Source organism: Beta vulgaris, chromosome 7 (assembly GCF_026745355.1).
Source record: "Beta vulgaris subsp. vulgaris cultivar EL10 chromosome 7, EL10.2, whole genome shotgun sequence".
In the NCBI taxonomy this organism is placed as follows: domain Eukaryota; kingdom Viridiplantae; phylum Streptophyta; class Magnoliopsida; order Caryophyllales; family Amaranthaceae; genus Beta; species Beta vulgaris.
In genome coordinates this window covers 47188843-47213505 of record NC_079208.1, presented here as the reverse complement: position 1 = coordinate 47213505, position 24663 = coordinate 47188843, and the positions used below count along the sequence as shown (strand labels likewise).

The window sequence follows — 24663 nt, the reverse complement described above, 5'->3', positions numbered from 1 at the left end:
TGGTCAACAATATAAATGGTTGGTCAATGCCTAGAATAGGATAAGGTTGTATAGGTCATGAGTTACTAGGAAAATATAAAATGTTGTTTCTTGAAAAAAAATGTATTTAGAAGTTTTTGTTTTGAAAAATTATCCTTATCATTATTAGTGTTGTTATTGTCTGTTGTTATTTTCCTTCTTCTTTTTTTTAAAAAAAAATTATAAAAGAATCTATATGAACAAATTCAATTGAAATTGCAAAGTTTACATGTATCATGAATTTATGATCTAACTATAAAGATTCTATGACTTTTATTTCGACCAAATTTTACATTTACCAATACTATGATTTTGAAACTCTATATATAAGTGAGTTGAACAAAAAAAACACGTATCTTTGAGCTAGAGTTGTCAACACTAACCTAACATATTCTAATAGTTTCATTTACGGATTTATACTTTTTCCGTCCCAAAATATAGTTTATGTTGTTATTTTGGGAGTTAAACTTTAAAAACTTTGACCAAATATTCTCACTAATGTATACTAACCTCCGTTTTTTAATAAGTGACACATTTCTCCCTTTTATGTGAGAGCTTTTTGGGAGAAGTGTGTCACTTATTAAAAAACGGAGGAAGTATATTGCAAATAGGAATATGCACCCATGTGCATGTAGAGTATAGTGCACCATCTCCTAAACGACGTTGTTTCAACATTTTAAGAGCCCGTGATTTTGAGAAAAATGTTGTTATATGTTTCCTTAAGTCTTGCAACTTGTTTCACCTTTTCAAATATGATTGTTAGCGAGATTTTTTTAAAAACATTTGAATTTTAAAAGGAAGGTTCTTTTAGTTTAGACTAGATGTTCATTTACCATATGTTCTTTTCAGTATGACCTATGTTCTTTTGTAACACAAGTTATTAAAAGAGACGGTCTAATTTTATGTTAAAATTAGACTAACTTAAGTTTATCATTTTATTCAAAAAGCCCATAACTTTATTCAAAAAGCCCATTACTTATCTTCTTTCTATTGAGCTTAATATGTTGCCTAATTTTAAATTAAAATTAGACGGTCTCTTATAAGACCAACTCCTTTTGTAATTGGAGATTTACATGCTCATTAATTTTAAACTATGTGTTCTTTTATAAGACAGATATGTTCTAGCATAATCCACGCTTTGTGTATATAAAAAGACATACTCATGTAGGGTGTTTTTAGATTCGCCTCAATGTGTACATTCATAATATCAACTTTTTATATTTTTTACTAATACAAAATAAAAGATATCGTAGGTCAAAGGTACGTCTTGAATACTGTGCAAAAAAACATGAACTATATTTTGGGACAGGGAGAGTATTAGTTGAAATTTAAACTCTAACTCAATAATTGATATAAATGTAGTTGAGTAAAATTTAGGTCATGTGGTGAAACAAAAGGAAACAGAAAATTATAAAGTGAAAGATAGTAGAGAAGTGATCGATTTCAATTCTATGGCAAAAGCCATATTTATACTACAAGAAATATACTACAAGTCAACATATATGTACATTACCCTAATACTACCTCTATTTTTATTTAGTTGCAACAATTTTTACTTTTAGGTGTTTTTTTTTAGTTGCAACATTTCCCTTTTTAGGAAAACTTTTGGGATAATTTGACTATATTACCCTTACTTCACCTGCTCTTTCCCCATTTAATTATAGTACTAGTAGCAGGGGCAAGTGGGTCAATTATACTCTCTTTTCCCATTTCTTAAAGTTTGTGTAAAAAGGTGAATGTTGCAACTAAATAAAAACAGAGGTAGTATATAGGTTTAGGAAAAACTTACCATGCTCCCTATCTCTTTTATTACTCGGTGGGGGTTGATTTTCAGTTGGTTGTATAGGAGAGTTATTATTGGTGTTAGAAATAGAGGTTTGTGAGTTTTCTCCGGTATGGGTATTTGTACCGTTGTTGAGGTTATTGGGTCGGGGATGTCTCACAGTACCCCTTGCTGGGTTGGTAGTGAATGACACATTGTTTCGCTCTATCCAAAAATAAACACCCGAGAAGATACATTGTGTAAGACAATGTTAATCCATTACTTTGTTGATCCATGTTCCGATAGTAAAAAGGTTGGGCTTAGAGAAAACAAATTTAGAACTTGAAACAAAATGGATCTAAAGCTTTTTTCTTAAGATACCTTTAATTTTTCGGTAGCAAACTCGTGCTGATTACGTGTTGTGAAACAAAAGGAAACAGAAAATTATAGAGTGAAACATAATAGAGAAGTGATTTCAATTCTTCCCGTTGTTGTGTATTGCTACTTAAAGCAAAAGTCATATCTATACTACAAGAAATATATACTACTCCCTCCGTCCCATAATAAAGTGCTTACTTCATTTTTTGTGGGTCAAACTTTAAAATCTTTAACTGAATATTCTCATTTGTATATATAAAAAAAACATATTCATGTGGAATCTTGTTATATTCATCTGAATGTGTAATTTCATAATATCAACTTTTTATATTTTTTATTATTACGGAATTAAAGATATTAAGGAGTCGTTTGGTTCACTATTTTTGGATTTTAAGAAACGAAATCAATTAACGATTCCCTTTCTTTTTGTTTGGTTCAACCCCTCATCAATCCCTTACCATTACTTGATGGTAATGGATTTCCCCAATTTGTTACCTTCCCTCCCCTCAAGTAACAGAATCCATTACTTGAAGTTGATGGTTACCCTTCATTTCCATTCCTTGGCTTGAACCAAACACTCAATAAAGGTAACCATTTTTGTTACCATTCTCCTCCTTTCTTTGTATCTATTCCCTTTTTCATTCCATATCTTGAACCAAACGATCCCTAAAGGTCAAAGTTACGTCTTAGAGACCGTGTAAAAAAGAAACAAGCACTATATTATGAGACGGGGAGACGGAGGGAGTACAAATCAACATATCTACATTATTTTAGGAAAAACTTATCACACATTAAATATATGACATTTACTTTTTAACTTTATAACGAGACAAATTATTTTTTCGGGTTAATTTTCATACCATCAATTTTGAATCCATAAGATAACAAATTAAATAATCAATGCCCATAACTTTCATAATTAGCCACTAGTATAAAATCCTTGAAAGTTAGTCCAAAATTTTCAATTGTCCATTTCTTTTGACGATCAAACTTTCAATTGGTCCATCTCTCATTTCACATTCATTGCACATTACTCCTATCAATATTATTGTCACTGTCTCATTACTCATTGATATAGATTCCTGTAAAATAGTAAAGGATCTCATTGCAGGATCTACATATTTTTCATGTTTCCAACATCTTATCCTCTGCAAAAAAAAGTGTACAGTATTATTATTTCTTTCTAGTTGCCTTGTTACCTACTCTCTTGACTATATTTTTAACTTAACACCCCAAAAATATCTTCTACTATGAGTCGTGTATAAATTGAGACGTAAGAACTTGAGTTTTTGGACACCATTCTCTTCATCCCCAAAAATTGCAGCTTTCACTCTTGATTGTAGAAGATAAAAAATGGCGTCTTCTTTTCTGGGTTTATCAATTTTTCTTCTTCTACTACTAGCACCTTCGGTAATATATCTACCCATCTCTCTTTATTAATTTATGAATTCTTCATTTATTAATATCTCTATTTTTGGCATATTTTTTGTTATAAAGTTGTGATTGATAGATGGTTTAGTTGGTCAAAATTATTTGGTACCCATTTCAAGATATACCAATGTTTAGAATCTTTCATCTCCTAAATTGTTGATTTGATATGAGTAGATCTGTGAAACTTTGATGGTGTAACTCATTTAATCATGTATTACTTATTAAGTACTAGTATTTAGTTGATTTGTAAAAGCCTAAAAAGTGGAAGTTTGATTTTGATCTTGTGTGAAGAACTGGGAATCAAAACCTATTCCTATGGAATACTCCATTATCTAAATAACTTAAGACTATGCGGGATTTTATTTGATTCGTCTGAACAAAAATTTCCATGATATGAGTTTATAATTTTTAATCAGTGATAATTAAAAATGCTAATTAGCAGAGTTTAAGCTGTTAACAAACGTGAAAGTGAAATCGGGTAGATTAAAAAGAAATTAAATACTATATAACCTTCTTAAATGAGGAGATTGGATAATATTTTCATTTAATTCATTTTCAATTTTTGGTTTGAAGATTTAAAGATTTTGTATTGGTGGAATGGGGCAGGACAATAGAGAGACCTTGGTGAATTTTTAGTGGGCAGTTCTGGGTCAGTTAGCAAATTTGTCTTTTGGCAAAACTTTTTGTAAATTGTATCACAGTTTGTCCTGTATTTAAATTTATTGAGGGCTCCGCCTCTACAGAAATTTGTGTCCTTCCCATAATATTGGTAAAGCTCTTGTGGGTTGATTCAGAACTTTAGCTCACTTGTGACAATTGTTAATAATCATTTGGAACTTGTAAGAGATATTTGTCTTTGTTGAAAGGTTTAAAATTTGGAATATTGAATTTAGTATTTCTTATAGTTTTTAGAGCATTCTTTTTCTGCCAAGAGGGGCTGCGGTTTTAATTCCAAGCGGTCTTTTGGTTGGTCGTAGGAAGTTTCTGAGAAGTTAATTGTTTCATGTAGTAACATTTTGTTTGGTTCATCATGGAAGGTAAAGTTCTATTAGGTAACCAGCTTCCTCTATTTTTGTGGGAAATAGAAATCCCTGGGACGCACGGTCTCTTATTTTTTGTCAATCAAACAACCCCACATTCTTCTATTTCCTAGAAACTTCTATTTTGCGTACTTTTTATTATGTCATTGAAGTGAGGTGCAGTTTATATAAATAAATAAATAAATTTTGATATAAAAAGGTTGATCTGGGCATCAATGTGCTTTTTCCATTCTTCCATATCACCTTGGGCTTCAACGCTTAGATGCACTTTAGGGTCGAGAAACTCAACACCATTACTCTACTATTCTTGTCTTGAACAACTTGGAGCCGGGACTTCTTTTCACACTATTACGGATACAAAAATAATGGGGAAATTTGGGTTCAATTGTCAACTGCTTTTATCGGAAATAGGATTGATTACGGATTTGAGCCATAGCACATGCTTTCATAAAATCGTACGATTTTCCGGATCTAAATCAAGCAGGTTTTACATGAAGAAGATTTGGCTCAACATGTTCTATTTGATATAGGTTGGAGAAGAACCCGATTCGGTATTAAAAATAAATAAATAGAGGAAGCAGGATCAAGTCAAGATGATATTTTTATAAACTTAGCTATGACACTTCATTCAATTGCTATTATCGGCATTATGCTACTAATAATCTTATAGTGAGTAAAAAATTTTAAACATAGCTTAAAGACTAAGAAATACTAAGCTTATTGAAGTGCCGAGCATTTGGTGTTTTGCCCAAATTAGTACATGTACACGTCAGTATGAAGAGAACCATATGCACGATGAATATGAAGCACTAGATTATGTATACAAAAACCAATACCAATGAACATGTACCAACAACGATGTACATATGTTCATTTGGCTTATTATCTATGTACATGTTTTCATTTGACTTGTTATCTATTTACATTTGACTTATTATTCGTGTACATGTGCGCATGAACCATGCTCCATGTACTAGCGTGTGCACCATCTAAGCTTTGTGTCTTTTGTCTTCGTTCTTAATATACTACCATTTTGAGAGTGTATTTAATGCTTATCCATGGTTAGGAAAACTCAATAGGGTTGTATAGATTGCAAAAGATATTAGACAACCAATTGACTGCTGGCCGTACTTGAACCTGCTGAAAATTGAAATCAAAATTCACTGCTTCCATATTAATTATAAGTTTGTGCTTTTCCTTGCAAAGGTGCGATTTCATATATTAAATTTCGGATGTTCTCAGCCACCGGACTATCTATGCAAGCATACTTGCATTAATCTTCTATTTTCTCTTCAGTGGTTGTTATCTAGTTTCGTTGTTGCTCTGCCCCATTCTTGGAGTTGTAACTATGAGACTATGGAAGATTTGCTCTATTGTAGTAGTTGTGAAGCGAGAGAATTTGATTTCTACTTTTCAGAAGCTGCATGTTGTACATTCCATTGTATCAGTATCAGATATTGTCATATAATCTTCCTTGACTTTGTTTGTGGCAACTTATGGTAATTTATGTTGATTGCAGATTTTTGTGGCAGAATCAGTACCTGAGCTAAAGTTGAACTCCAACCTTCTTCAGGTATTGCTCTTGTAAGTTGGTAACTTGAGTGCTGTATATAACTGATTAGCCATCTCTATATTAACATTTCAACTCCAAATTCTTGTTTCAGGACTCAATGATAAATTCAATAAATGGAAATCCAAAAGCTGGATGGAAGGCTGGCATGAACCAGCAATTATCTGATTATACAGTGAGTTCTTATTCAAATTGTATCTGATAATTATCAGATGAAAGGAAGACTTCATCTTCTGTCTTTAGCAACGCGAGTGATCGTACTGTAACTTGTTAGGCTCGTGCAAAGTTCTCACTGCTGTATCTATTTCTTTTCATTGTTAAGGTTGGCCAATTCAAGCGCATCTTAGGAGCTAGAAAAACTCCACCGGGTGAGAAGAGGAATATCCCTGTCGTACACCATGATAGGTCCTTAAAGTTGCCAAAGGAGTTTGATGCCAGAAAGGCTTGGCCTCAGTGTCGTACGATTGGTAGAATCTATGGTAAGTTAAATGCTGTGTCACTCTCATTTCTTCTTACTATTTATATCCATGAAATGATCATCTTATAATATTTTCTGTCTGCCTTTTCCTCTGTCTTACTTGGGGCGTTTGTTTGATTCCACATCAAAGACCAGGTACTTGACATTCTATTAGATATATTAGATTAAATGGCAATAAGATAAGTCTCAACTTTCAAGTCACTCAAATTGATTTTCTGCTCTCTGTCAAATAGGGTCACTGTGGTTCTTGTTGGGCATATGCTGCTGTTGAAGCCCTTCAAGATCGTTTCTGCATACATTATGGCATGGTAATTGCTTTCTCTTATTTTTGTTATTATAAAACTATTATTTTTTCACCTCCTTGTCAATATATCAAAACTTTGGTTTCCTTCCAAATATTTCCTTGTAGAACATCTCGTTATCAGTTAACGATCTCTTGGCATGCTGTGGATTCATGTGTGGCTCCGGATGTAATGGTGGAACGCCTATTTTTGCCTGGCGCTATTTTGTTCACCATGGTGTTGTTACTGAAGAGGTAAAATATCTTTCTTGAACTAAAGGCTTAATTTTTTACCTTTTCAACCTCTGTTGTAACCCCTCATATCTAAATGTTGAGATTGATTTCTTTGTGACAGTGTGATCCGTACTTTGACACTACTGGCTGCTCCCACCCAGGATGTGAGCCTGGTTACCCTACTCCAAAGTGTGTGAGGAAATGTGTGGCTGGCAACCAACTATGGAAACAATCAAAGCATTATGGTGCAAATGCCTACAGGATTAAACAAGACCCACAACAGATCATGGCTGAACTCTACAAGAATGGACCTGTTGAGGTGGCTTTCGATGTTTACGAGGTAAAAGGACTGAACTCTGAATCATTTAACAGCAATTTTTTGAATTGAAAGTAGTCAATTTCTCAACCAGGAGAAGGGACTTGAGTTAGAAAAAATGGAGGTCTATGATAAGGGTGCTAATGAGCGTAGCTGACTCAACGTTTTTTGAGTCGCACAGCTAAGTTCGATATGTGAAGCTTGTAAAGGAACTGGATTTTCTTTTTCACTATTATCTTTTAAACATTAGAAAGAAATTAATAGTAAAAATGTGCAGAAGATGGGTGAGAAACTGAAAGGGAATAATAGCAAAAACTTGACATATTAGAAATCAAGTTTTGAGCTTGATTATAAGTTTAGGAATCAAGTTAGAAATTTAAGGTATGAAACTTGATAAATTAAGCTCAAGATTCCATCAAGCTCAAATGTAAGTGTTTTGAGCTGAGTGACCCCGATCTCAGGCTCAGTTGGGGTCGTTAACGCCCCCAGTCCAGGATTAAAACAGAGTAGATTCTTCTGCTCTTTTGCTCAATCTTAATGCTATTGTTTACAGGATTTTGCTCATTACAAGTCAGGGGTTTACAAACATGTAACTGGGGAATACCTTGGAGGACATGCTGTTAAGCTGATTGGATGGGGAACTACAGCAGATGGAGAAGATTATTGGGTTTGTTCTCATACCTTTTAAACCTTTTTTTCTAAAGAGAAATCGGTCATTTTTTTTTAATTTGGGCACCTTCTAACTGGATGTCATGTTTCACAGCTTGTAGCAAATCAGTGGAACAAAAGTTGGGGTGATGTAAGTTTGTTCTCTCTCCTCGTCTTTGTACTAATATCAGCTTTAGCACACCTGATTACAATTTGTTTGGGACTCATAAACCGCTCCTCAATTATGACAGGACGGATACTTCATGATCAGTCGAGGAACAAATGAATGTTGCGTTGAAGAAGACGTCGTGGGTGGCATGCCTTCACCCAAAAACTTGTTTGAGGTGGTGACCGGTTCTGATGACGCTGGTGCTGCTTCCCTGTAATGATATTATGACTGTTGCTCATTGATTGGTATCTATTTACACAACATTGCATCTGCTGTTGGAAATGCACAACATTCGATGGCTTATGCTCATTTACAGCTATTCATAATGTAATTTGTGATTCAGACATTTGATAGATTACATCAATGATGATCCTGATTCAGCAGGGACATGATTCTTCACAATCAGTCTCTGCTAGCTTATTGAATGTAAAAAGGCTGTTGAAATAATATGCTCTGTATGATTAACCAAAATGTGAAATTAGCATGTCTCCTTATTTTGTTGTCTAATTCTTTTGTTCCCTCCCCTTTACATCATGCTTGAATTATAGTCCTCGAGTGCCAAGGCTAGACCTGGATAATATGGTTCTTAAATGGATATGAACCTCATTGATCTTTAATACTTCCTCCGTTTCTTTTTACTCGCTACACTTTCCATTATGGGAAGTTTCACATTACTTGCTACACTTCTTTTTTGGGCAATAAACTCTCTCTATCTCTCTCCTCCCACATGGGTCCCTTTTCTTTTTACTCTCTACCTCTCTCTTCTCCAAAAATTGCCTAGGAGTTCATGAAATGAGAAGTGTAGCGAGTAAAAAGAAACGGAGGAAGTAAAAGAGATGGAGGAAGATTCTAAGCTTAACCCAGAAACTCCACAAGAGGAGTTTGAAGGGAAAACTCTAAGAACAATAAGAAAAAATTAAGAGAGGTGTATTTTCATATATATATCTCATACTTACATCATCTGACTATTTATAGCCATTTATTCAGTCTTAACAAAAGGGAAATAACATAAGGAAAATTACATAAACTGATAAAAGGAAATTGTAATAATAGCAAGGTGGTTATGATAGGTGGTCGTACAACTCCCTCAAAAGATTCTTGCTGACATCATGTGAGCTCATGATTGTTGAGCTAAATTTTGTTAGGCCCCAATTCCTCCAGCTCATGCTCTAATTACTCCAGCTCAGCTTCTTTTGATTTATTTTTATTTTCCCAACTTTCCCAATTGAGATCATATCAATGCCTCCCCCATGAGAGGATCCTTGACCCGGCCCAAGGATCAAAATTAGGGTACATCTCCTCAATGGCAACCGCCTCTTTCCAGGTAGCATCCTCTGGTGCTGAACCTGACCATTGTATAAGCCACTGGACAACTGCATGATTGCGTTTCTTTACAATTCTTTTGTCGTGAGTTTCCAAGGAGTCTTGGGTTGTGAGGGTTCATGAGAAGGGATAGAAATATCAGGAAGGTTATTAAGTGGACCATAGTGTTTTTTAAGCTGGGAAACATGACATGTGGGATGAATTTTAGATGAAGCTGGTAATTGTAGAGTATAGGCTACTTTTCCTGTTTTCTGAATGACCATGTAAGGCCCAAAATACTTAGCAGGCAGCTAATGATTGCTGCGGTATTCCACAGATTGTTGTTTGTATGGTTGAAGCTTGAGGTAAACCTAATTCGCAATCAAATCGTCTCTCAGACCTCTACTTATCTGCTATTTACTGTGATTCTATGCATGGTCAGATGTTGTTTGGGCAAAAGAAATGGCACATTCTCTTTGTTGAAGACTTCTATCCACCATATCCATGTTATTGCTGCCAGCCAAGTAAGGATGATGTGTGGGAGGAGGTTATCATACAACACCTCATAAGGAGTGGTATGAATGGAGGAGTCGAATGTAGTATTGTACCAAATTTCTGCAAGAGGCAACCATACATTTAGCCCAATGTTGTGGAGTGTCACTAAACATACACCTAAGATAGGTTTCTAAGCACCTATTAAGAACCTCATATTATCCATATGTTTAAGGGTGGTATGTAGTGGAGAGGTGTTGTTGTACACCATATAATGCCATCATTTCAGTCCAAAAAGTAATGATGAATATTTTATCTCTGTCTCATGCAGTTTATATATATATATATATGTGATCAATATAAGTTTGGGCTACCTTAAGGGATGTGAAAGGTTGAGATAGAGCAATGAAATGTGCATACTTGCTAAGTCTCTTAATAACCACCAAAATGACTTCCTTCCCCATAGATTTTGGAAGACCTTCAACGAAGTCCATTGCCACTTCCTCTCAAACTCTCTCAGGTATGGGTAGAGGTTCAGGAGGCCAGGATAAGCACTACTGTCATATTTACATGTTTGACACACAGTGCATTATTCGTTGATGTAATCAGTGATGACCCTCTTCATAACAGACTAGTAGAAGAGAGTTTTCACCCTCTTGAGTGTGGCTTGAACCCCTGAATGACCGCCTACTAAAGAATCATGCATCCAGAGCATGATTTTGTGTTTTAGTTGCACACAATGCCCAATTACAAATCTTCCCTTCCTTACGAGCTAATTATCTTTCCAAACAAAATGTTAATGAGAGCTGGGATCCCTCCCTAGATTTGCAATCAACTGCTTCAGGTTTGGATCTGTCTCCCATTACGCTTGAATATCTTCCCACATGGTGGAGTGAATACTGCTAACATTTACTTGGAGGAGAGTGGCACTTGGGATCCTTCATAGAGTATCAACCACTTTATTCTCCACTCCCTTTTTATAATCAATGATATAATCATAGCCAACCAATGTAGAGAGCCATTTCTGTTGGAAGGTGTAGCCAACTTATGTTCCAACAAAAAATTGAGACTTTGTTGATCTGTCCTTATGGTGAAAGGATGTATAATAAGATAATGATGTCATTTTTGGACTGCAAAGACAACTGCAATCAACTCTCTCTCATAAGCACATAAGCGTAGATTTCTGTCAGCCAAAGCATTGCTTAAATATGCAATAGGATGTCCATGTTGCATTAAGACTGCTCCAATGCCTACACCTGAGGCATCAATCTCAATAACAAATTGGTCATTAAAGTTACGCAAAGCCAATACAGGGGGTGTAGTCATGACTCTTTTAAGAGCTTCAAATGCTTCAGTTGCTGTAGGAGTCCAATGGAAAGCTTGCTTCTTCAACAGGGCAGTAAGAGGCTTGCAAATCTTGCCATAGTCTCTTATGAATCTCCTGTGATAGCCTGTTAAGCCCAAAAAACCTCTAAGTTGTTTAATGTTTTTAGGTTGAGGCCAAGTAACAATTGCCTGAATCTTCTCAGGTTCAGTGTGCACCCCATTTTGAGTTATAACATGACTTAAATAGTGCACTTTGGTAGACCCGAATGAACTCTTTTTTAGGTTAGCATGTAAGGAATGTTCCTGCATGGTCTTAAAAATAGTAGTTAAGTGGTTTAAATGTTGCTCCTAACTAGAGTTGTTTGCAAGAATGTCATCAAAGAATACAAGGCCAAATTTCCTTAGGAAATTTTCGAAAACATGGTTCATCAAGGCCTGAAAGGTACATGGTGCATTAGTTAGCCCAAAAGGTATAACTAGCTAGGTATTCAAAGTGTCCAAAATGTGTCTTAAATGCAGTTTTGTGAATGTCACCAGAATGCACTCTAATATGATGATAACCAGATTTAAGATCATTTTTCGAGAAAAATTGAGTGCCATGCAATTCATCTAATAACGAACTCTTCAATAATAGGAATAGGAAACTTATTTTTGATTGAAGCCTTATTAAGGGTTCTCTAATCCACACACATTCTCCACCATTCATATTTCTTATTCACAAGGACAACAGGTGCTGCAAAGGGACTTTTACTATCCCTAATAGTGCCTTGGTTCTTCAACTCTTGCACTAGTTCTTCAATAACGATTTTCTGAGTGAAAGGGTATCTTTAGGGCCTGATGTTGATGGTATCAGTTCCCTCCTTCAGAGGTATTTTATGGTCAAAAGCTAGTCTAGTTGTACATAGACCAGTTGGGGTTTCGAAGATAGGTTGGAACTGCTCTAAAACAATGACAAGGTCAATGGAAATTTCAGTAGTTGGAGAAGGGTTTAGGGTCATCAGTTGTGGGCTGTAACGGATTGAGGTTGGCATCATTTGTATTCATTGAGAGTTCATTAGATGTTTGAAGTATTTTATTCAATTGGTTAATTTGTATACCCTATAACTTCTGGCGATTTGCTCCCCTAAGCTTGCTTAAACTTCCGGCCTAGGTGCCGGAAATACATAGTTAGGTTGCTAAAATTCCATAGAATTGGTCCCAAGGTAGCAAAGCATTGGATGCCCAATACTATATCGCTCCCACTCAAAGGAAGTAATAAGTCGGTTTAAAATGGTTTCCCTTGCATTTGCCACTGGAAACCTTGATAATAGCATCACATCTTATCTGCCCTCCATCAGCTACCTTCACCAACATGAGAGAAATAGTTTCTACCTTGCAATTCAGCTTAGCTGCCACACTCCTATTAATAAAGTTGTGGGTGCTACCACTATCTAAGAGTAAATGCAAGGTTCTCTTTCCATGGTGGGTAGTGACCATCATGGTTTGGAAGGTGTTTACCCCTTCCATAGTGTCTATGGAAATTTGAACACACACCAACTCATCCTTATCTTCTCTTCCATCTTCTCCAAATTATTCCAGGCCCTCTTCTATTTCCTCCAACTCTAGATAGTATAGGAGTGGTTTATTCTTCCCCTTATAGTTGTTCCCAAACTCATATTTTTCATCACACCAGAAAGCACAACCCCTTAGACTTTTTTTTCATTTAACTCAGCAGGTGTTAAGGTTTTTCTATTAGGATTGAATGGAGGTCTTTTTTGTGGTGGGGCTGTATTTGGTTTCCAGGAAGGTTGAAATTGTTTCTAGGTTTTGGGTGTAGGTGGGTTTGGAAGTAGGGGGTAGTTTAGGAGGGGGTGTCATTTTATCTTTCTTGGCTTTGTTGGTGGCTTCTTGGAGTTTGGCTAAACAATGGGCCTGCTAGATTGTTTTGGGACTGAACGTTCTCACAACCCTCTAATATCATCATCCAATCCTCATAGATAACAACTCAACATGTATTCCTCATTCAGGGATAATCTGCTAGCCAATTTGTCAAAGTAATCATGGTAATAACGTATCGATCTATGTTGTTGCTTAAGGGCTTTTTAATCTGTCATGGGGTCATTAAAGAGGTCTCCAAATCTAGCAATAATATCAGTGACATAGTGCTCCCAGCTAGGCGACTCATTCTTTCCATCTGTCATATAAGTTTGATGCCGTAACAATGCCTTGCCTTCTAAATGTATAGATGCAAGTTTAACTCAATTAGGGTCTCCAATACCATCCAACTCAAAAAATTGCAAATATCTATACAACCACAGCTTCAGTTTGTCATCATTAAACTTAGGAAAATTGACCTTAGTTAAGCTACTGGAAAATTTATTTTGTTTAAATGATTCAAAGTTTGGGGTCCCCTCATTTGATTTTTCAACCAACTTAGCAATTTGCACAAATAAACCCATCAACAATTGATTTAGTGTTCTTCTCAATATTTTCATAATTCAAATTGCAAGGAGTATCGACTCTTTTACCTTGTTCATCCAAGAGAAGTCTCGGGGTGGTTTCTAAATTCTGAAGCTCTGCATACATAGCTTCCCGGTCTTCCGTTCTACTGCTGCTGCGCGTCGTTTGAACCATGATGCGCCAAGAACCAGGCTAGCTCGAATCCCAATGATATAGTTCTATGAACCTCCTTGGACTATAGTAGAAGAGACGGAGGAAGATTCTAATTAAGCTTAACTCAGAAACTCCACAAGAGAAGGAGTCTGAAGGAAAAACTCTACAGAACAGTAAGAAGAAATTTAAGAGAGAGAGAGAGAGAGAAGGTGTATTTTCATATATATCTCATACTTACACCATCTGACTGTCAATAGCCATTTCATTCAATCCTAACAGAAAGGAAATAACAGAAGGAAAATTACATAAAAAGAACTTATAATAGCTAGGTGGTTATGACAGGTAGCCGTACACCCCCCCCCCCCAAAAAAAATTGGTTACTGACATCATGTGAGCTCATGACTGTTGAGCTAAATTCTGTTAGGCTCCAATTCCTCCAGCTCATGCTCCAATTCCTCCAGCTCAGCTTCTTTTGATTTATTTTTATTTCCACCAGCTTTCCCAATTGAAATCATATCACTGAAAATCTTTGACTCGATCCGATAAATTGACCTAAATGTATTATTGAAAGAAATTTGATTGAAACTAGAATTGAATCTAGAAACTCGCAATTAATCATCGTTTGTTATTATACTATGTTTTACATAGTTCATACTTCCTATGTTCGTTTTCTATTGCAAGACTTGAGTTTTTACACTATTCATCCATCACTCTTTTCACGATTTATCGTGATTTTTACGTAAGGAAAAATATAGTCATGCGGGTTTTGTCTTGATATATGCTTTCAAAAATCAATTTTTTGAATTTCATTACGAAGTAATCAAAGATTTCCATAATTTACATTGTGCATTGGCAAGCGTGAAAACTTAATTGTTGTAATAAAAAAGGACGATGGAGGAAGTGTGTTTTAACCTATGTCGACTGAATTGACGACTTCTCCAGCTAGAACAAAAAAAAAACATGCATGCTTGCTTGTTTTAATTCATCGCTCGGATGGAGAAATGGTTATCACTAACAATGCTTAAGAATAGTTGCAAGTTTGCAACTTTACTTAACGACTTGTTTGATAGTTAGTTATAAATAGTGGTAATAGTAATGAATTTGTATGTAAATTTGCAAAGAAAATCATTATTCATTCCCATGGTAATGCTACTTTATTATAAAGTGTCTATCTTTCTTTTTGAATTTCCATTATGATCCAATATCAGCTTGTAGGTGGTAATGGATGGTAATGAAAATTGCTTCCCCTTGGAGAAAAAAACATAAACTTAGGGGGGGAAATTGCTTTCCTATAAAGAAAAGAGCACAAAGTTGGGGGTTGAAATTGGCTCCACATAGAGATTTTAAAGGTGCTTCTCTTATAATTCATTACCATCACCATCATTTATTAACAACTACCAAATGCACCATAAGTGTCATGTTACATGCCAAAGGAACTAAAACTTATGAAATTGTTCCAGTATGGAATAAATGTTGTAGGAGTGAACCGGTATCCTTCAGATTCGTATACCGGTTTGATGTCCTTCAAGATAGAACACGTAAACTAACCTCTGGTGTTGATTCGAGGAACGCTCTTTCGGTGCCTAAGTCAGCAAAGGATAATAACCGGTATATCTCAAGTAGAGTATATTAGTATATGTGTATGTACCTTATGATTTAGATCATGAGGTATTATAGGAGCCAACAGTGTCCTAAGCAAAGTAGGACACTGCTCCTATTGGTTGAATACAATTCTGTCCTCTTTTGATACTTATATTTAGGCCCATAGGTGCATTGAGTAAGTACTGGATCAGACCCAGGCCCATTTAACAATGGCCCAAGTGGTGAACACCGTTAAGATATTCCGATATGGCCTGCATAACATAGATGTCGGTATCAGAGATTGACTCATTCTAGGTCAATCTCTTCTGTACTTATGAGTTGATCATGACGATCAGTAGTGGTCCAGTCGGACCGATAACGAACATAGACAGTCCCCATACATAAACTATGCCATCTAACTGTGAACTATTAAAGGCAAGAATTAAACGCCACCAAGGGAGAAAACGAAGGCTTTGAGATTTTCCCAAAAGAATGTTAATAAACAAAAGCAGCACACTTATAATTTAAGTCATAAGAAAAATTTACATCTATCTATTTATATGAAGTATATCAAACAAATCATTAATAGTTAGGTAGTCCCTTGTAAAAATGATTGGCTAAAAGAGCTCAAATGTGTTGGTAAAACATGAATCTCTCTTCAATTATAGATCGAGGAGATGTGGCGACTGTTTAGATGGAATGATTTTGGTTCTTAAAACTACTCTAGTGTGCTTAAGTTGTATGGGGTTGAAGAAATTGATGATTTGCCAGATTATCTTTAGATTAATAATCAAAGCTATACAATAAAGTTTAGAAGCATAATTCAATATATATCAACCTCGTCACTCCTCCCTTGTTTGGTAAATTAATTATCACACTCAGATGAAGTAGTAATTGAATATGTTTAAAAATTCTAATCATGACAATAACAAAAATGTCATTTTTATTTCTTTGAATGGAGAAAAGTCAAATATATCTATAAAAAGTTAGTTGTATAGGACTCTTATGTTGGAACATTTATAGGGTAATGGGTTTGAAACTCATATGTGTATGTACTAGAAGAGGAGGAGGTCTAGTATGCAAAAGGCTAGAGTGCATCAAGTGGCAAAACGCATTGATAAACCAAGGGAGACAGAAGACTGGCCGCGAGTCGCGACAACCGTCGCGAGTCGCGACAAGCGTCGCGGGTCGCGACCAGCGCCTCGCGACTCGCGAGCTTCTTCGCGAGTCGCGACGTGTCTTCTGCCTTGAAATGCGAAAAGATGCCTTGACGGTTTTATGTCCGTTGTGATGTTATGGTCTCATTTTAATGACCTTTAAGGTCCTTAAATCAGTAGATTAAAGGCCTTTGATGGGTGATTAAAATGGGGGTTATGGGATTAACTACTCTAGTCAATGAAAGGTTTATTCTTCCTATATAAACCTTGGGATTCTTATGAGTGAGAGGTTAGAAGAAAAATCAGATTTTCTATACTCTCAAAAACCTTCTTGCTTTGCTTAAGAGAAACTTGCAATCTTCTCTTGAGTGTTCTTCACACAAACAAAAAACACAAGTTTTGTTGATTCACTTAGAAGATCATCTAAGTGGATTGTTTCTCTCCATTGTATCTCATTAGTTATTTCGTGTAACCCGGTGATCCTAGAGGGGCGAAATTAAACTAATAGGAAAGCGTAGTTTCCGTCCTTGGAGTGGATATCCGGTTCTCTCATTGATCACATCTAACAATCTATTAGTTTAATTTCTCTTTCTTTCGGATATGGCTCAAACACTCAAGGACATGACTATGAACTTCCAAAAGTTGGATAAGTTTGAGGGGGTGGGTATGAGGTGGCAAAAGAAGATGCACTTCTTGTTGACCGCTTTGAATGTGGTGTATGTTTTATCAACTCCTATGCCACCACTCCCGGAAGATGGAGAGGAAGAGCCTCTTGAGACTACTAGGAAGAGGATCAAGTGGGAGAATGATGACTACATATGTCGTGGTCATATTCTCAACACTCTCACCGACCCGTTGTTTGATCTCTACCAAAATGTGGAGAGTGCAAAGGAACTTTGGGATGCTCTTGAGGCCAAGTACATTTCGGAAGATGCTTCAAGTAAGAAATTCCTTGTTAGTAATTTTAATTCTTTTAAAATGACTAATGATCGGCCTATTATGGAGCAATTCCATGAGGTTCATCATATTTTGAACCAAATAAGATCACATGGTATGGTGATGGATGAGGCAATTGCGGTTGCCTCAATCATTGACAAATTACCAAATTCTTGGAAAGATACAAAACATCTTTTAAAACATAAAAAGGAAGACATGTCCATGGAGCAATTAGGAACTCATCTTCGTATTGAAGAGGGGATCCGGGCTCAAGATGGGGTTAAGGATACTACTCCTAGTATTCCTAAATCTACCGTTAATTTGGTAGAGGTTGGTGGGTCTAGTAAGACCAAGAAATCCAACAACAACAACAACAACATAACAAAACCAATGTTGCAAACAAGAAGAGGAAGACCCTCTCTTGTTGGATATGCAATGGTCCTCATCTTAAGAGGGATTGTCCTTCTAACAACAAGAAGAAGACAAAGAACACACAACCTAGTGTTGTTCAAAACCAAGGTAACAATGCACATGTTAATGTAATTGAAGAAATGCATTTTGTTGCTATGATTTCTGAAATTATGTGTGTGCAGGTTGATGATTCTTGGTGGATAGATTCGGGAGCCTCTAGACATGTGTGCAATAACAAGGATTTCTTCAAGTCTTTGAAAGATTTGGATGATGGTCCAATCTTGTATATGGGGAATGATTCTACGGTAAAGGCTAGAGGATAGGCCAAGTAGAATTTTGTTAACCTCGGGAAAGACTTTAACTCTCCGGGATGTTGTGTATGTACCGGAAGTTAGGAAGAATCTTGTGTCAGGAGGTCTCTTGAATAAGTATGGTTTTAAAGTTGTTTTTGAGTCGGATAAATTTGTACTTTCCAAGGGTGGTATTTTTGTTGGACAAGGTTTCTTTTGTAATGGAATGTTTAAATTTAGTATTGATAATAAAATTGGTACTAGTTCTATTTACATGCTTGATGTTTCTTCTCTATGGCACAATCGTTTATGTCATGTGAATTATCGTAGATTATATGACATGTCTAAAATGGGGTTGATACCTCCTTTCGATTTAAAGTTAGAGAAGTGTCACACTTGCGTGCTAAATAAAATTACAAAAAATCCTTATCCTAGTGTGACTAGACAAACGGTATTGCTTGAATTGGTGCATAGTGACTTGTGTGACTTTCATAGTTCACCTTCTTTAGGAAATAAAAAATATATTGTAACTTTTATTGATGATTTTTCAAGGTTTTGTTACATATATTTATTATTTACTAAAGATGAAGCACTAGAAAAGTTTAAGACCTTTAAAATCGAAGTGGAACTCCAACTTAATCAAAAGATTAAAAGACTTCGAACGGATAGGGGTGGTGAATATTATAATCCAAGTTATTTTAGTTCCATTGGTGTAATTCATGAAACAACCGCCCCATACTCACCTCAAAGTAATGGTATAGCGGAAAGGAAAAATAGGGTCCTAAAAGAAATGGTTAATACCATGCTTTCTAATTCGGGTCTTAATGACGGTTTTTGGGGTGATGCAATTTTAACTGCATGTTACATCTTAAATCGAGTTCCTAATAAAAGGAATAAGACAACCCCTTATGAACTTTGGTGTAATAAAAAGCCTAATCTCAATTACCTTAAGGTATGGGGTTGTAGGGCAATTGTCAAATTGACGGAACCTAAAAGGAAAACTTTAGGTGAAAAAGGAATTGATTGCATTTTTATAGGCTATGCGGTACATAGCAAAGCCTATAGGTTTTATGTCATTGAGCCCAATGACTTTGTCTCTATTCACTCCGTGATAGAGTCAAGGGATGCAATATTTGATGAGACTAGATTCTCATCGATTCCAAGACCAAAGGACATGATACCTAGTACTAGTTCCAATGTTGTAGATGACATTTCTAATGATCATGATACTACAACACCGGAAATTAGGAAAAGTAAAGAATTAGAAAAGAGAAATCTTTTGGACCGGATTTTCAACTATATTTAGTTGAAGGGTCAAGGGAGTCAATTTCGACTCAAATTTCATATTGTTACAATATGGAGGAGGATCCTAGGTCCTTTGATGAGGCTATGAAGTCTCATGATTCTGCTTTCTGGAAAGAGGCAGTGAATGATGAAATGGATTCTATAATGGGTAATCACACTTGGATTTTAGCTAATTTACCTCCCGGTTGAAACCCTAGGTTGTAAATGGATTTTTGTAAGGAAAAAGAAAATCGATGGAACCATACTAAAACATAAGGCCCGGTTAGTGGTCCAAGGTTTTAGGCAAAGATATGGTATCGATTACTTTGATACTTATGCTCCAGTAGCTAGAATAGCTACTATTAGACTATTGATAGCATTAGCTGCGATTCATGGTCTAGTAATTCACCAAATGGATGTAAAAACTGCTTTTCTTAATGGTGAATTGGAGGAGGAAGTGTACATGAATCAACCTGAAGGGTTTGTGGTTAAAGGTCAAGAAACTAAAGTTTGCAAATTAGTTAGATCTTTGTATGGTCTTAAACAAGCACCTAAGCAATGGCATCAAAAATTTGATGAAGTTGTGTTGTCTAGTGGGTTCAAAATAAATCAGTCCGATAAGTGTGTATATAGCAAATTTGATAATAACGGTAAAGGAGTTATAATTTGCTTATATGTTGATGATATGCTTATTTTTGGGACTGATTTGGAACAAGTGGAAAAGACCAAAGTCTTCCTTTCCTCTAGCTTCTCCATGAAAGATTTGGGTGAAGCGGATGTTATTCTAGGTATTAGAATAATAAGAGGGAAAGGGTCGTTTTCTTTATCACAATCTCATTATATTGAGAAAGTGGTCAAGAGGTATAATGAGTCAAATTCGACTCATTTTGCTACTCCTATGGATCCTAGTATTCACTTGGTTCCGAGTAGTGGTACTCCAATTTCACAATTGGAGTATGCAAGCTTAATTGGAAGCTTGATGTATGCTATGACTAGCACTCGGCCGGATATAGCCTTTGCTATTGGCAAGCTCAGTAGGTATACTAGTAATCCTAGTATGTTGCATTGGCAAGCATTGAGAAGAGTGTTAAGGTACTTGAATAAGACCTTGGATTATGTTATAACATACAATAGAGAACCTTCTATCTTAGAAGGTTACTCGGATGCTAGTTGGATTTCGAATAAGGAAGATTATTCATCCACTAGTGGTTGGGTGTTTCTTCTTGGAGGAGGTGCCATTTCATGGGCATCCAAGAAGCAAACATGTATAACGGATTCCACTATGGCATCGGAATTCATTGCTTTGGCTTCTTGTTGCCAAGAAGCGGAATGGCTAAGGAATGTGTTGAGTGAGGTGGACTTATGGGTGAAACCAATGTCACCTCTTGCTATCCATTGTGATAGTGCATCAACCATAGCTAAAGCATATAGTGAAGTCTACAATGGCAAGTCAAGGCACATTGGAGTTAGACATAGCTATGTGCGGGAAATGATAAGGAATAGTTGTATAACTATTAATTTTGTTCGGTCTAGTTTGAACTTGGCGGATACGTTTACAAAACCGTTGTCAAGGGAACTAGTGAACAAAATGAACAAAGGGATGGGTCTTAAGCCTATTGATCAACCTATGGTGAAGGAAAACTCTATTTGATGTCTAATACAACGTTAGATCTCAAATTCAAGGAGGATAGTACTTCTCTAAGAGGTTGGGAGCACTTGTTTAATACATCCCGAGGTTAGTGCTTGTTGCTACAATGATAAAGAGGTTGAATTTTATTCTTAATAAATCTTTGATAAGGTGCTCAATTGTAGGAGCATGTCCGGAAAGATTTACCTATGTAAGCTAGAAGTTTGGCCGCTTCATCAAGTCTAAGGCTTGACTTGGAATGCTTATGAATGGATATGGACACCAAGGCTTCATAGGTGTCGGAGGTTTTAAGAACCTAGTTTATGTTTGTGTGTATTAGTAACTTCAATAATTTGTAATGGTTATATGATTCAAAGCTTTGTCTATCATTATGATCTAAATTATTGTAAAGATTACTTTTACTAAATGGAAATTCAATCGTTAGATATTTCCATGATGCATGAACATGTGTGTTTGCGATTTATAGCAAGTTGAAAAACTTTTCAACATTACCCTATAAATGGGAGGAGGATTGTTGGAACATTTATAGGGTAATGGGTTTGAAACTCATAAGGGTATGTACTAGAAGAGGAGGAGGTCTAGTATGCAAAAGGCTAGAGTGCATCAAGTGGCAAAACGCATTGATAAACCAAGGGAGACAGAAGACTGGCCGCGAGTCGCGACAACCGTCGCGAGTCGCGACCAGTGGCCCGTCGCGAGTCGCGACAGGCGTGCGGGTCGCGACCAGCGCCTCGCGACTCGCGAGCTTCTTCGCGACGTGTCTTCTGCCTTGGAATGCGAAAATATGCCTTGACGGTTTTATGTCCGTTGTGATGTTATGGTCGCATTTTAATGACCTTTAAGGCCCTTAAATCAGTAGATTAAAGGCCTTTGATGGGTGATTAAAATGGGGGTTAGGATTAACTACTCTAGTCAATGAAAGGTTTATTCTTCCTATATAAACCTTGGGATTCTTATGAGTGAGAGGTTAGAAGAAAATTCAGATTTTCTATACTCTCAAAAACCTTCTTGCTTTGCTTAAGAGAAACCTTGCAATCTTCTCTTGAGTGTTCTTCACAAACACAAAAAACACAAGTTGTTGTTGATTCACTTAGAAGATCATCTAAGTGGATTGTTTCTCTCCATTGTATCTCATTAGTTATTTCGTGGTAACCCGGTGATCCTAGAGGGGCGAAATTAAACTAATAGGAAAGCGTAGTTTCCGTACCTTGGAGTGGGATATCCGGTTCTCTCATTGATCACATCTAACATCTTATATATGGCGTTTATTGGGAGATAAGAAGAAAGAAACATCATATTCGTGTATGATTGAATAGGAGATAGATAAGATACGGGTAATAACTAAATGTTGGGAGTTGGACGCATCATTATTGGATTTATTCCACATTTAAATGAGAATAAGATTCTAGTTCTTCTATTAATTCCATTTATAGGAAGGACGTGGCATGGAATGGTCCAGGTAATCACTGTTAAAACTGCAGCTTCATGCGTTTGTAAATGAAACCACTTGTTTGACTTTTAAATAAATTGATGAAACAACCAACAAGCAACTAGCAACTAGCAACTAGCAACTAGCAACTAGCAATTAGCAAATAGCAAGGTGAAGGTGCCCAACACGTTTTACTTAGATAGCACATCAAGAAATCTTCTAGAAAGGAGTTTTTCGATGCATTCTCTTTACATCTATATTAAATCATTAGAGATAAAACATTCAAAAACTATTAAACTTAGGGTGCGTTCTATTCAACTTATTGGACCTGAACTTATTGGAACTTATCTGAACTGAACTTATTGAACCTGAACTGAACTTATTGGAACTTATTAAACCTGATTGGACCTGATTGGACCTGATTGAACCTGATTGGAACTTATTGGACCTGATTGAACCTGATTGACCTTATTGGACCTTATTGTAACTTATTGACCCTGATTGAAACTTATTAGACCTTATTGGACCTGATTGAAACTTATTAGACCTTATTGAACCTGATTGAAACTTATTTGACCTTATTAGACAAAACATTGACCATGAATAACATAAATATTACCACTAACGTAAATACTACCCCTCAAAAATTTTTATGGAATAATAATTATTATAATTCGTCCTTTAAAAAATAATGATTATTAATTATCTCTTATGATAATTAATTTAACAAAAAAATTACTATTTATATATTTGCCTATACATAACTTTCATCACTAATATATCTAATAGTGTTGTTTTAATTTTATAAAACACTAGTAGAAAATCAAAAAGTTAATAATCATTATTATTATTGTTAACCTTAATTATTATTATTATTATTATTATTATTATTATTATTATTGTTAACCTTAATTATTTGACCATGATTATAATTATTGTTAACCTTAATTATTATTATGTAATTATTATTATTATTATATGTAATTATTATTATTATTATTATTATTATTATTATTATTATTATATGTAATTATTATTATTATTATTATTATTATTATTATTATTGTTATTGTTAACCTTAATTATTTGACCATGATTATAATATTATTCAATAGCAATATGAATAATCAAATAATAGACAATAATACAAGTATAATACTATACATTGTGGTACTTTAATAAAAAAATCTAATAATAACATAATCAGCTAATAGTAATATGAATAATAAAATAATAGACATAATACAAATAAATAATAAAATAATAGACATAATACAAATAAATAATAAAATAATAGACACTAATACAAGTATAATACTATATAATCATTGTGGTACTTTAATTAAAATTCTAATAATAACATAATCCGCTAATAGTGATATGAAATTATGAATAACAAAATAGTAGACAATAATACAAATGTTTATCAAACATTGACTATTTGGCCCTTATTGGACCTTATTAGACCTGATTGGAACTTATTGAGACCGATTGGAACTTAGACCTGATTGGAACTTTATCTATTGGAACTTGACCTGATTGAACTTATTGGACCTGATTGGAACTTATTGGAACTTATTGCACTTATTAGACCTTACTGCAACTTATCTGAACTTATCTGAACTTATCTAAACTTATTGGACCTGAAACTTAATTTTTTAAGTTGAACAGAACGCACCCTTAATGAGTTGAATCTCATTCATTATGTATCAATGTTTATCTCCCGTAGGTTATTATATGTTTTCCGCATTATCGCTTTATCTTGTTGCAAATCTACATTATACCTTTACATATATTGCCTATTGCTATCTCTTTGCAATTAAAAAGATATTTTATGCAAACTTATCTTGGTCTAGAATTGAAATCGATTTAATAAATTTTATATTTAAAA

At 35.3% G+C, this 24663-nt stretch overlaps 2 protein-coding genes across 2 annotated transcripts; one reads left to right on the top strand and one right to left on the bottom strand.

Annotated features, from left to right (window-relative positions):
• The first annotated feature begins 3206 nt into the window (after nucleotides 1–3206).
• LOC104908565 (cathepsin B-like protease 2) lies at nucleotides 3207–8831 on the top strand. Its single transcript, XM_010697684.4, has 11 exons — nucleotides 3207–3568; nucleotides 6149–6202; nucleotides 6294–6374; nucleotides 6522–6678; nucleotides 6808–6812; nucleotides 6911–6985; nucleotides 7087–7212; nucleotides 7313–7531; nucleotides 8061–8174; nucleotides 8271–8306; nucleotides 8407–8831. Exons 1-11 carry the CDS (start codon nucleotides 3512–3514, stop codon nucleotides 8539–8541), a joined length of 1059 nt encoding a protein of 352 aa, XP_010695986.1. The 5' UTR covers nucleotides 3207–3511; the 3' UTR covers nucleotides 8542–8831.
• Nucleotides 8832–11237: 2406 nt separating this feature from the next.
• On the bottom strand, nucleotides 11238–11753 carry LOC109133579 (uncharacterized mitochondrial protein AtMg00860-like). Its single transcript, XM_019247080.1, has one exon. It carries the CDS (start codon nucleotides 11751–11753, stop codon nucleotides 11238–11240), a length of 516 nt encoding a protein of 171 aa, XP_019102625.1.
• Between the last annotated feature and the right edge of the window lie 12910 nt (nucleotides 11754–24663).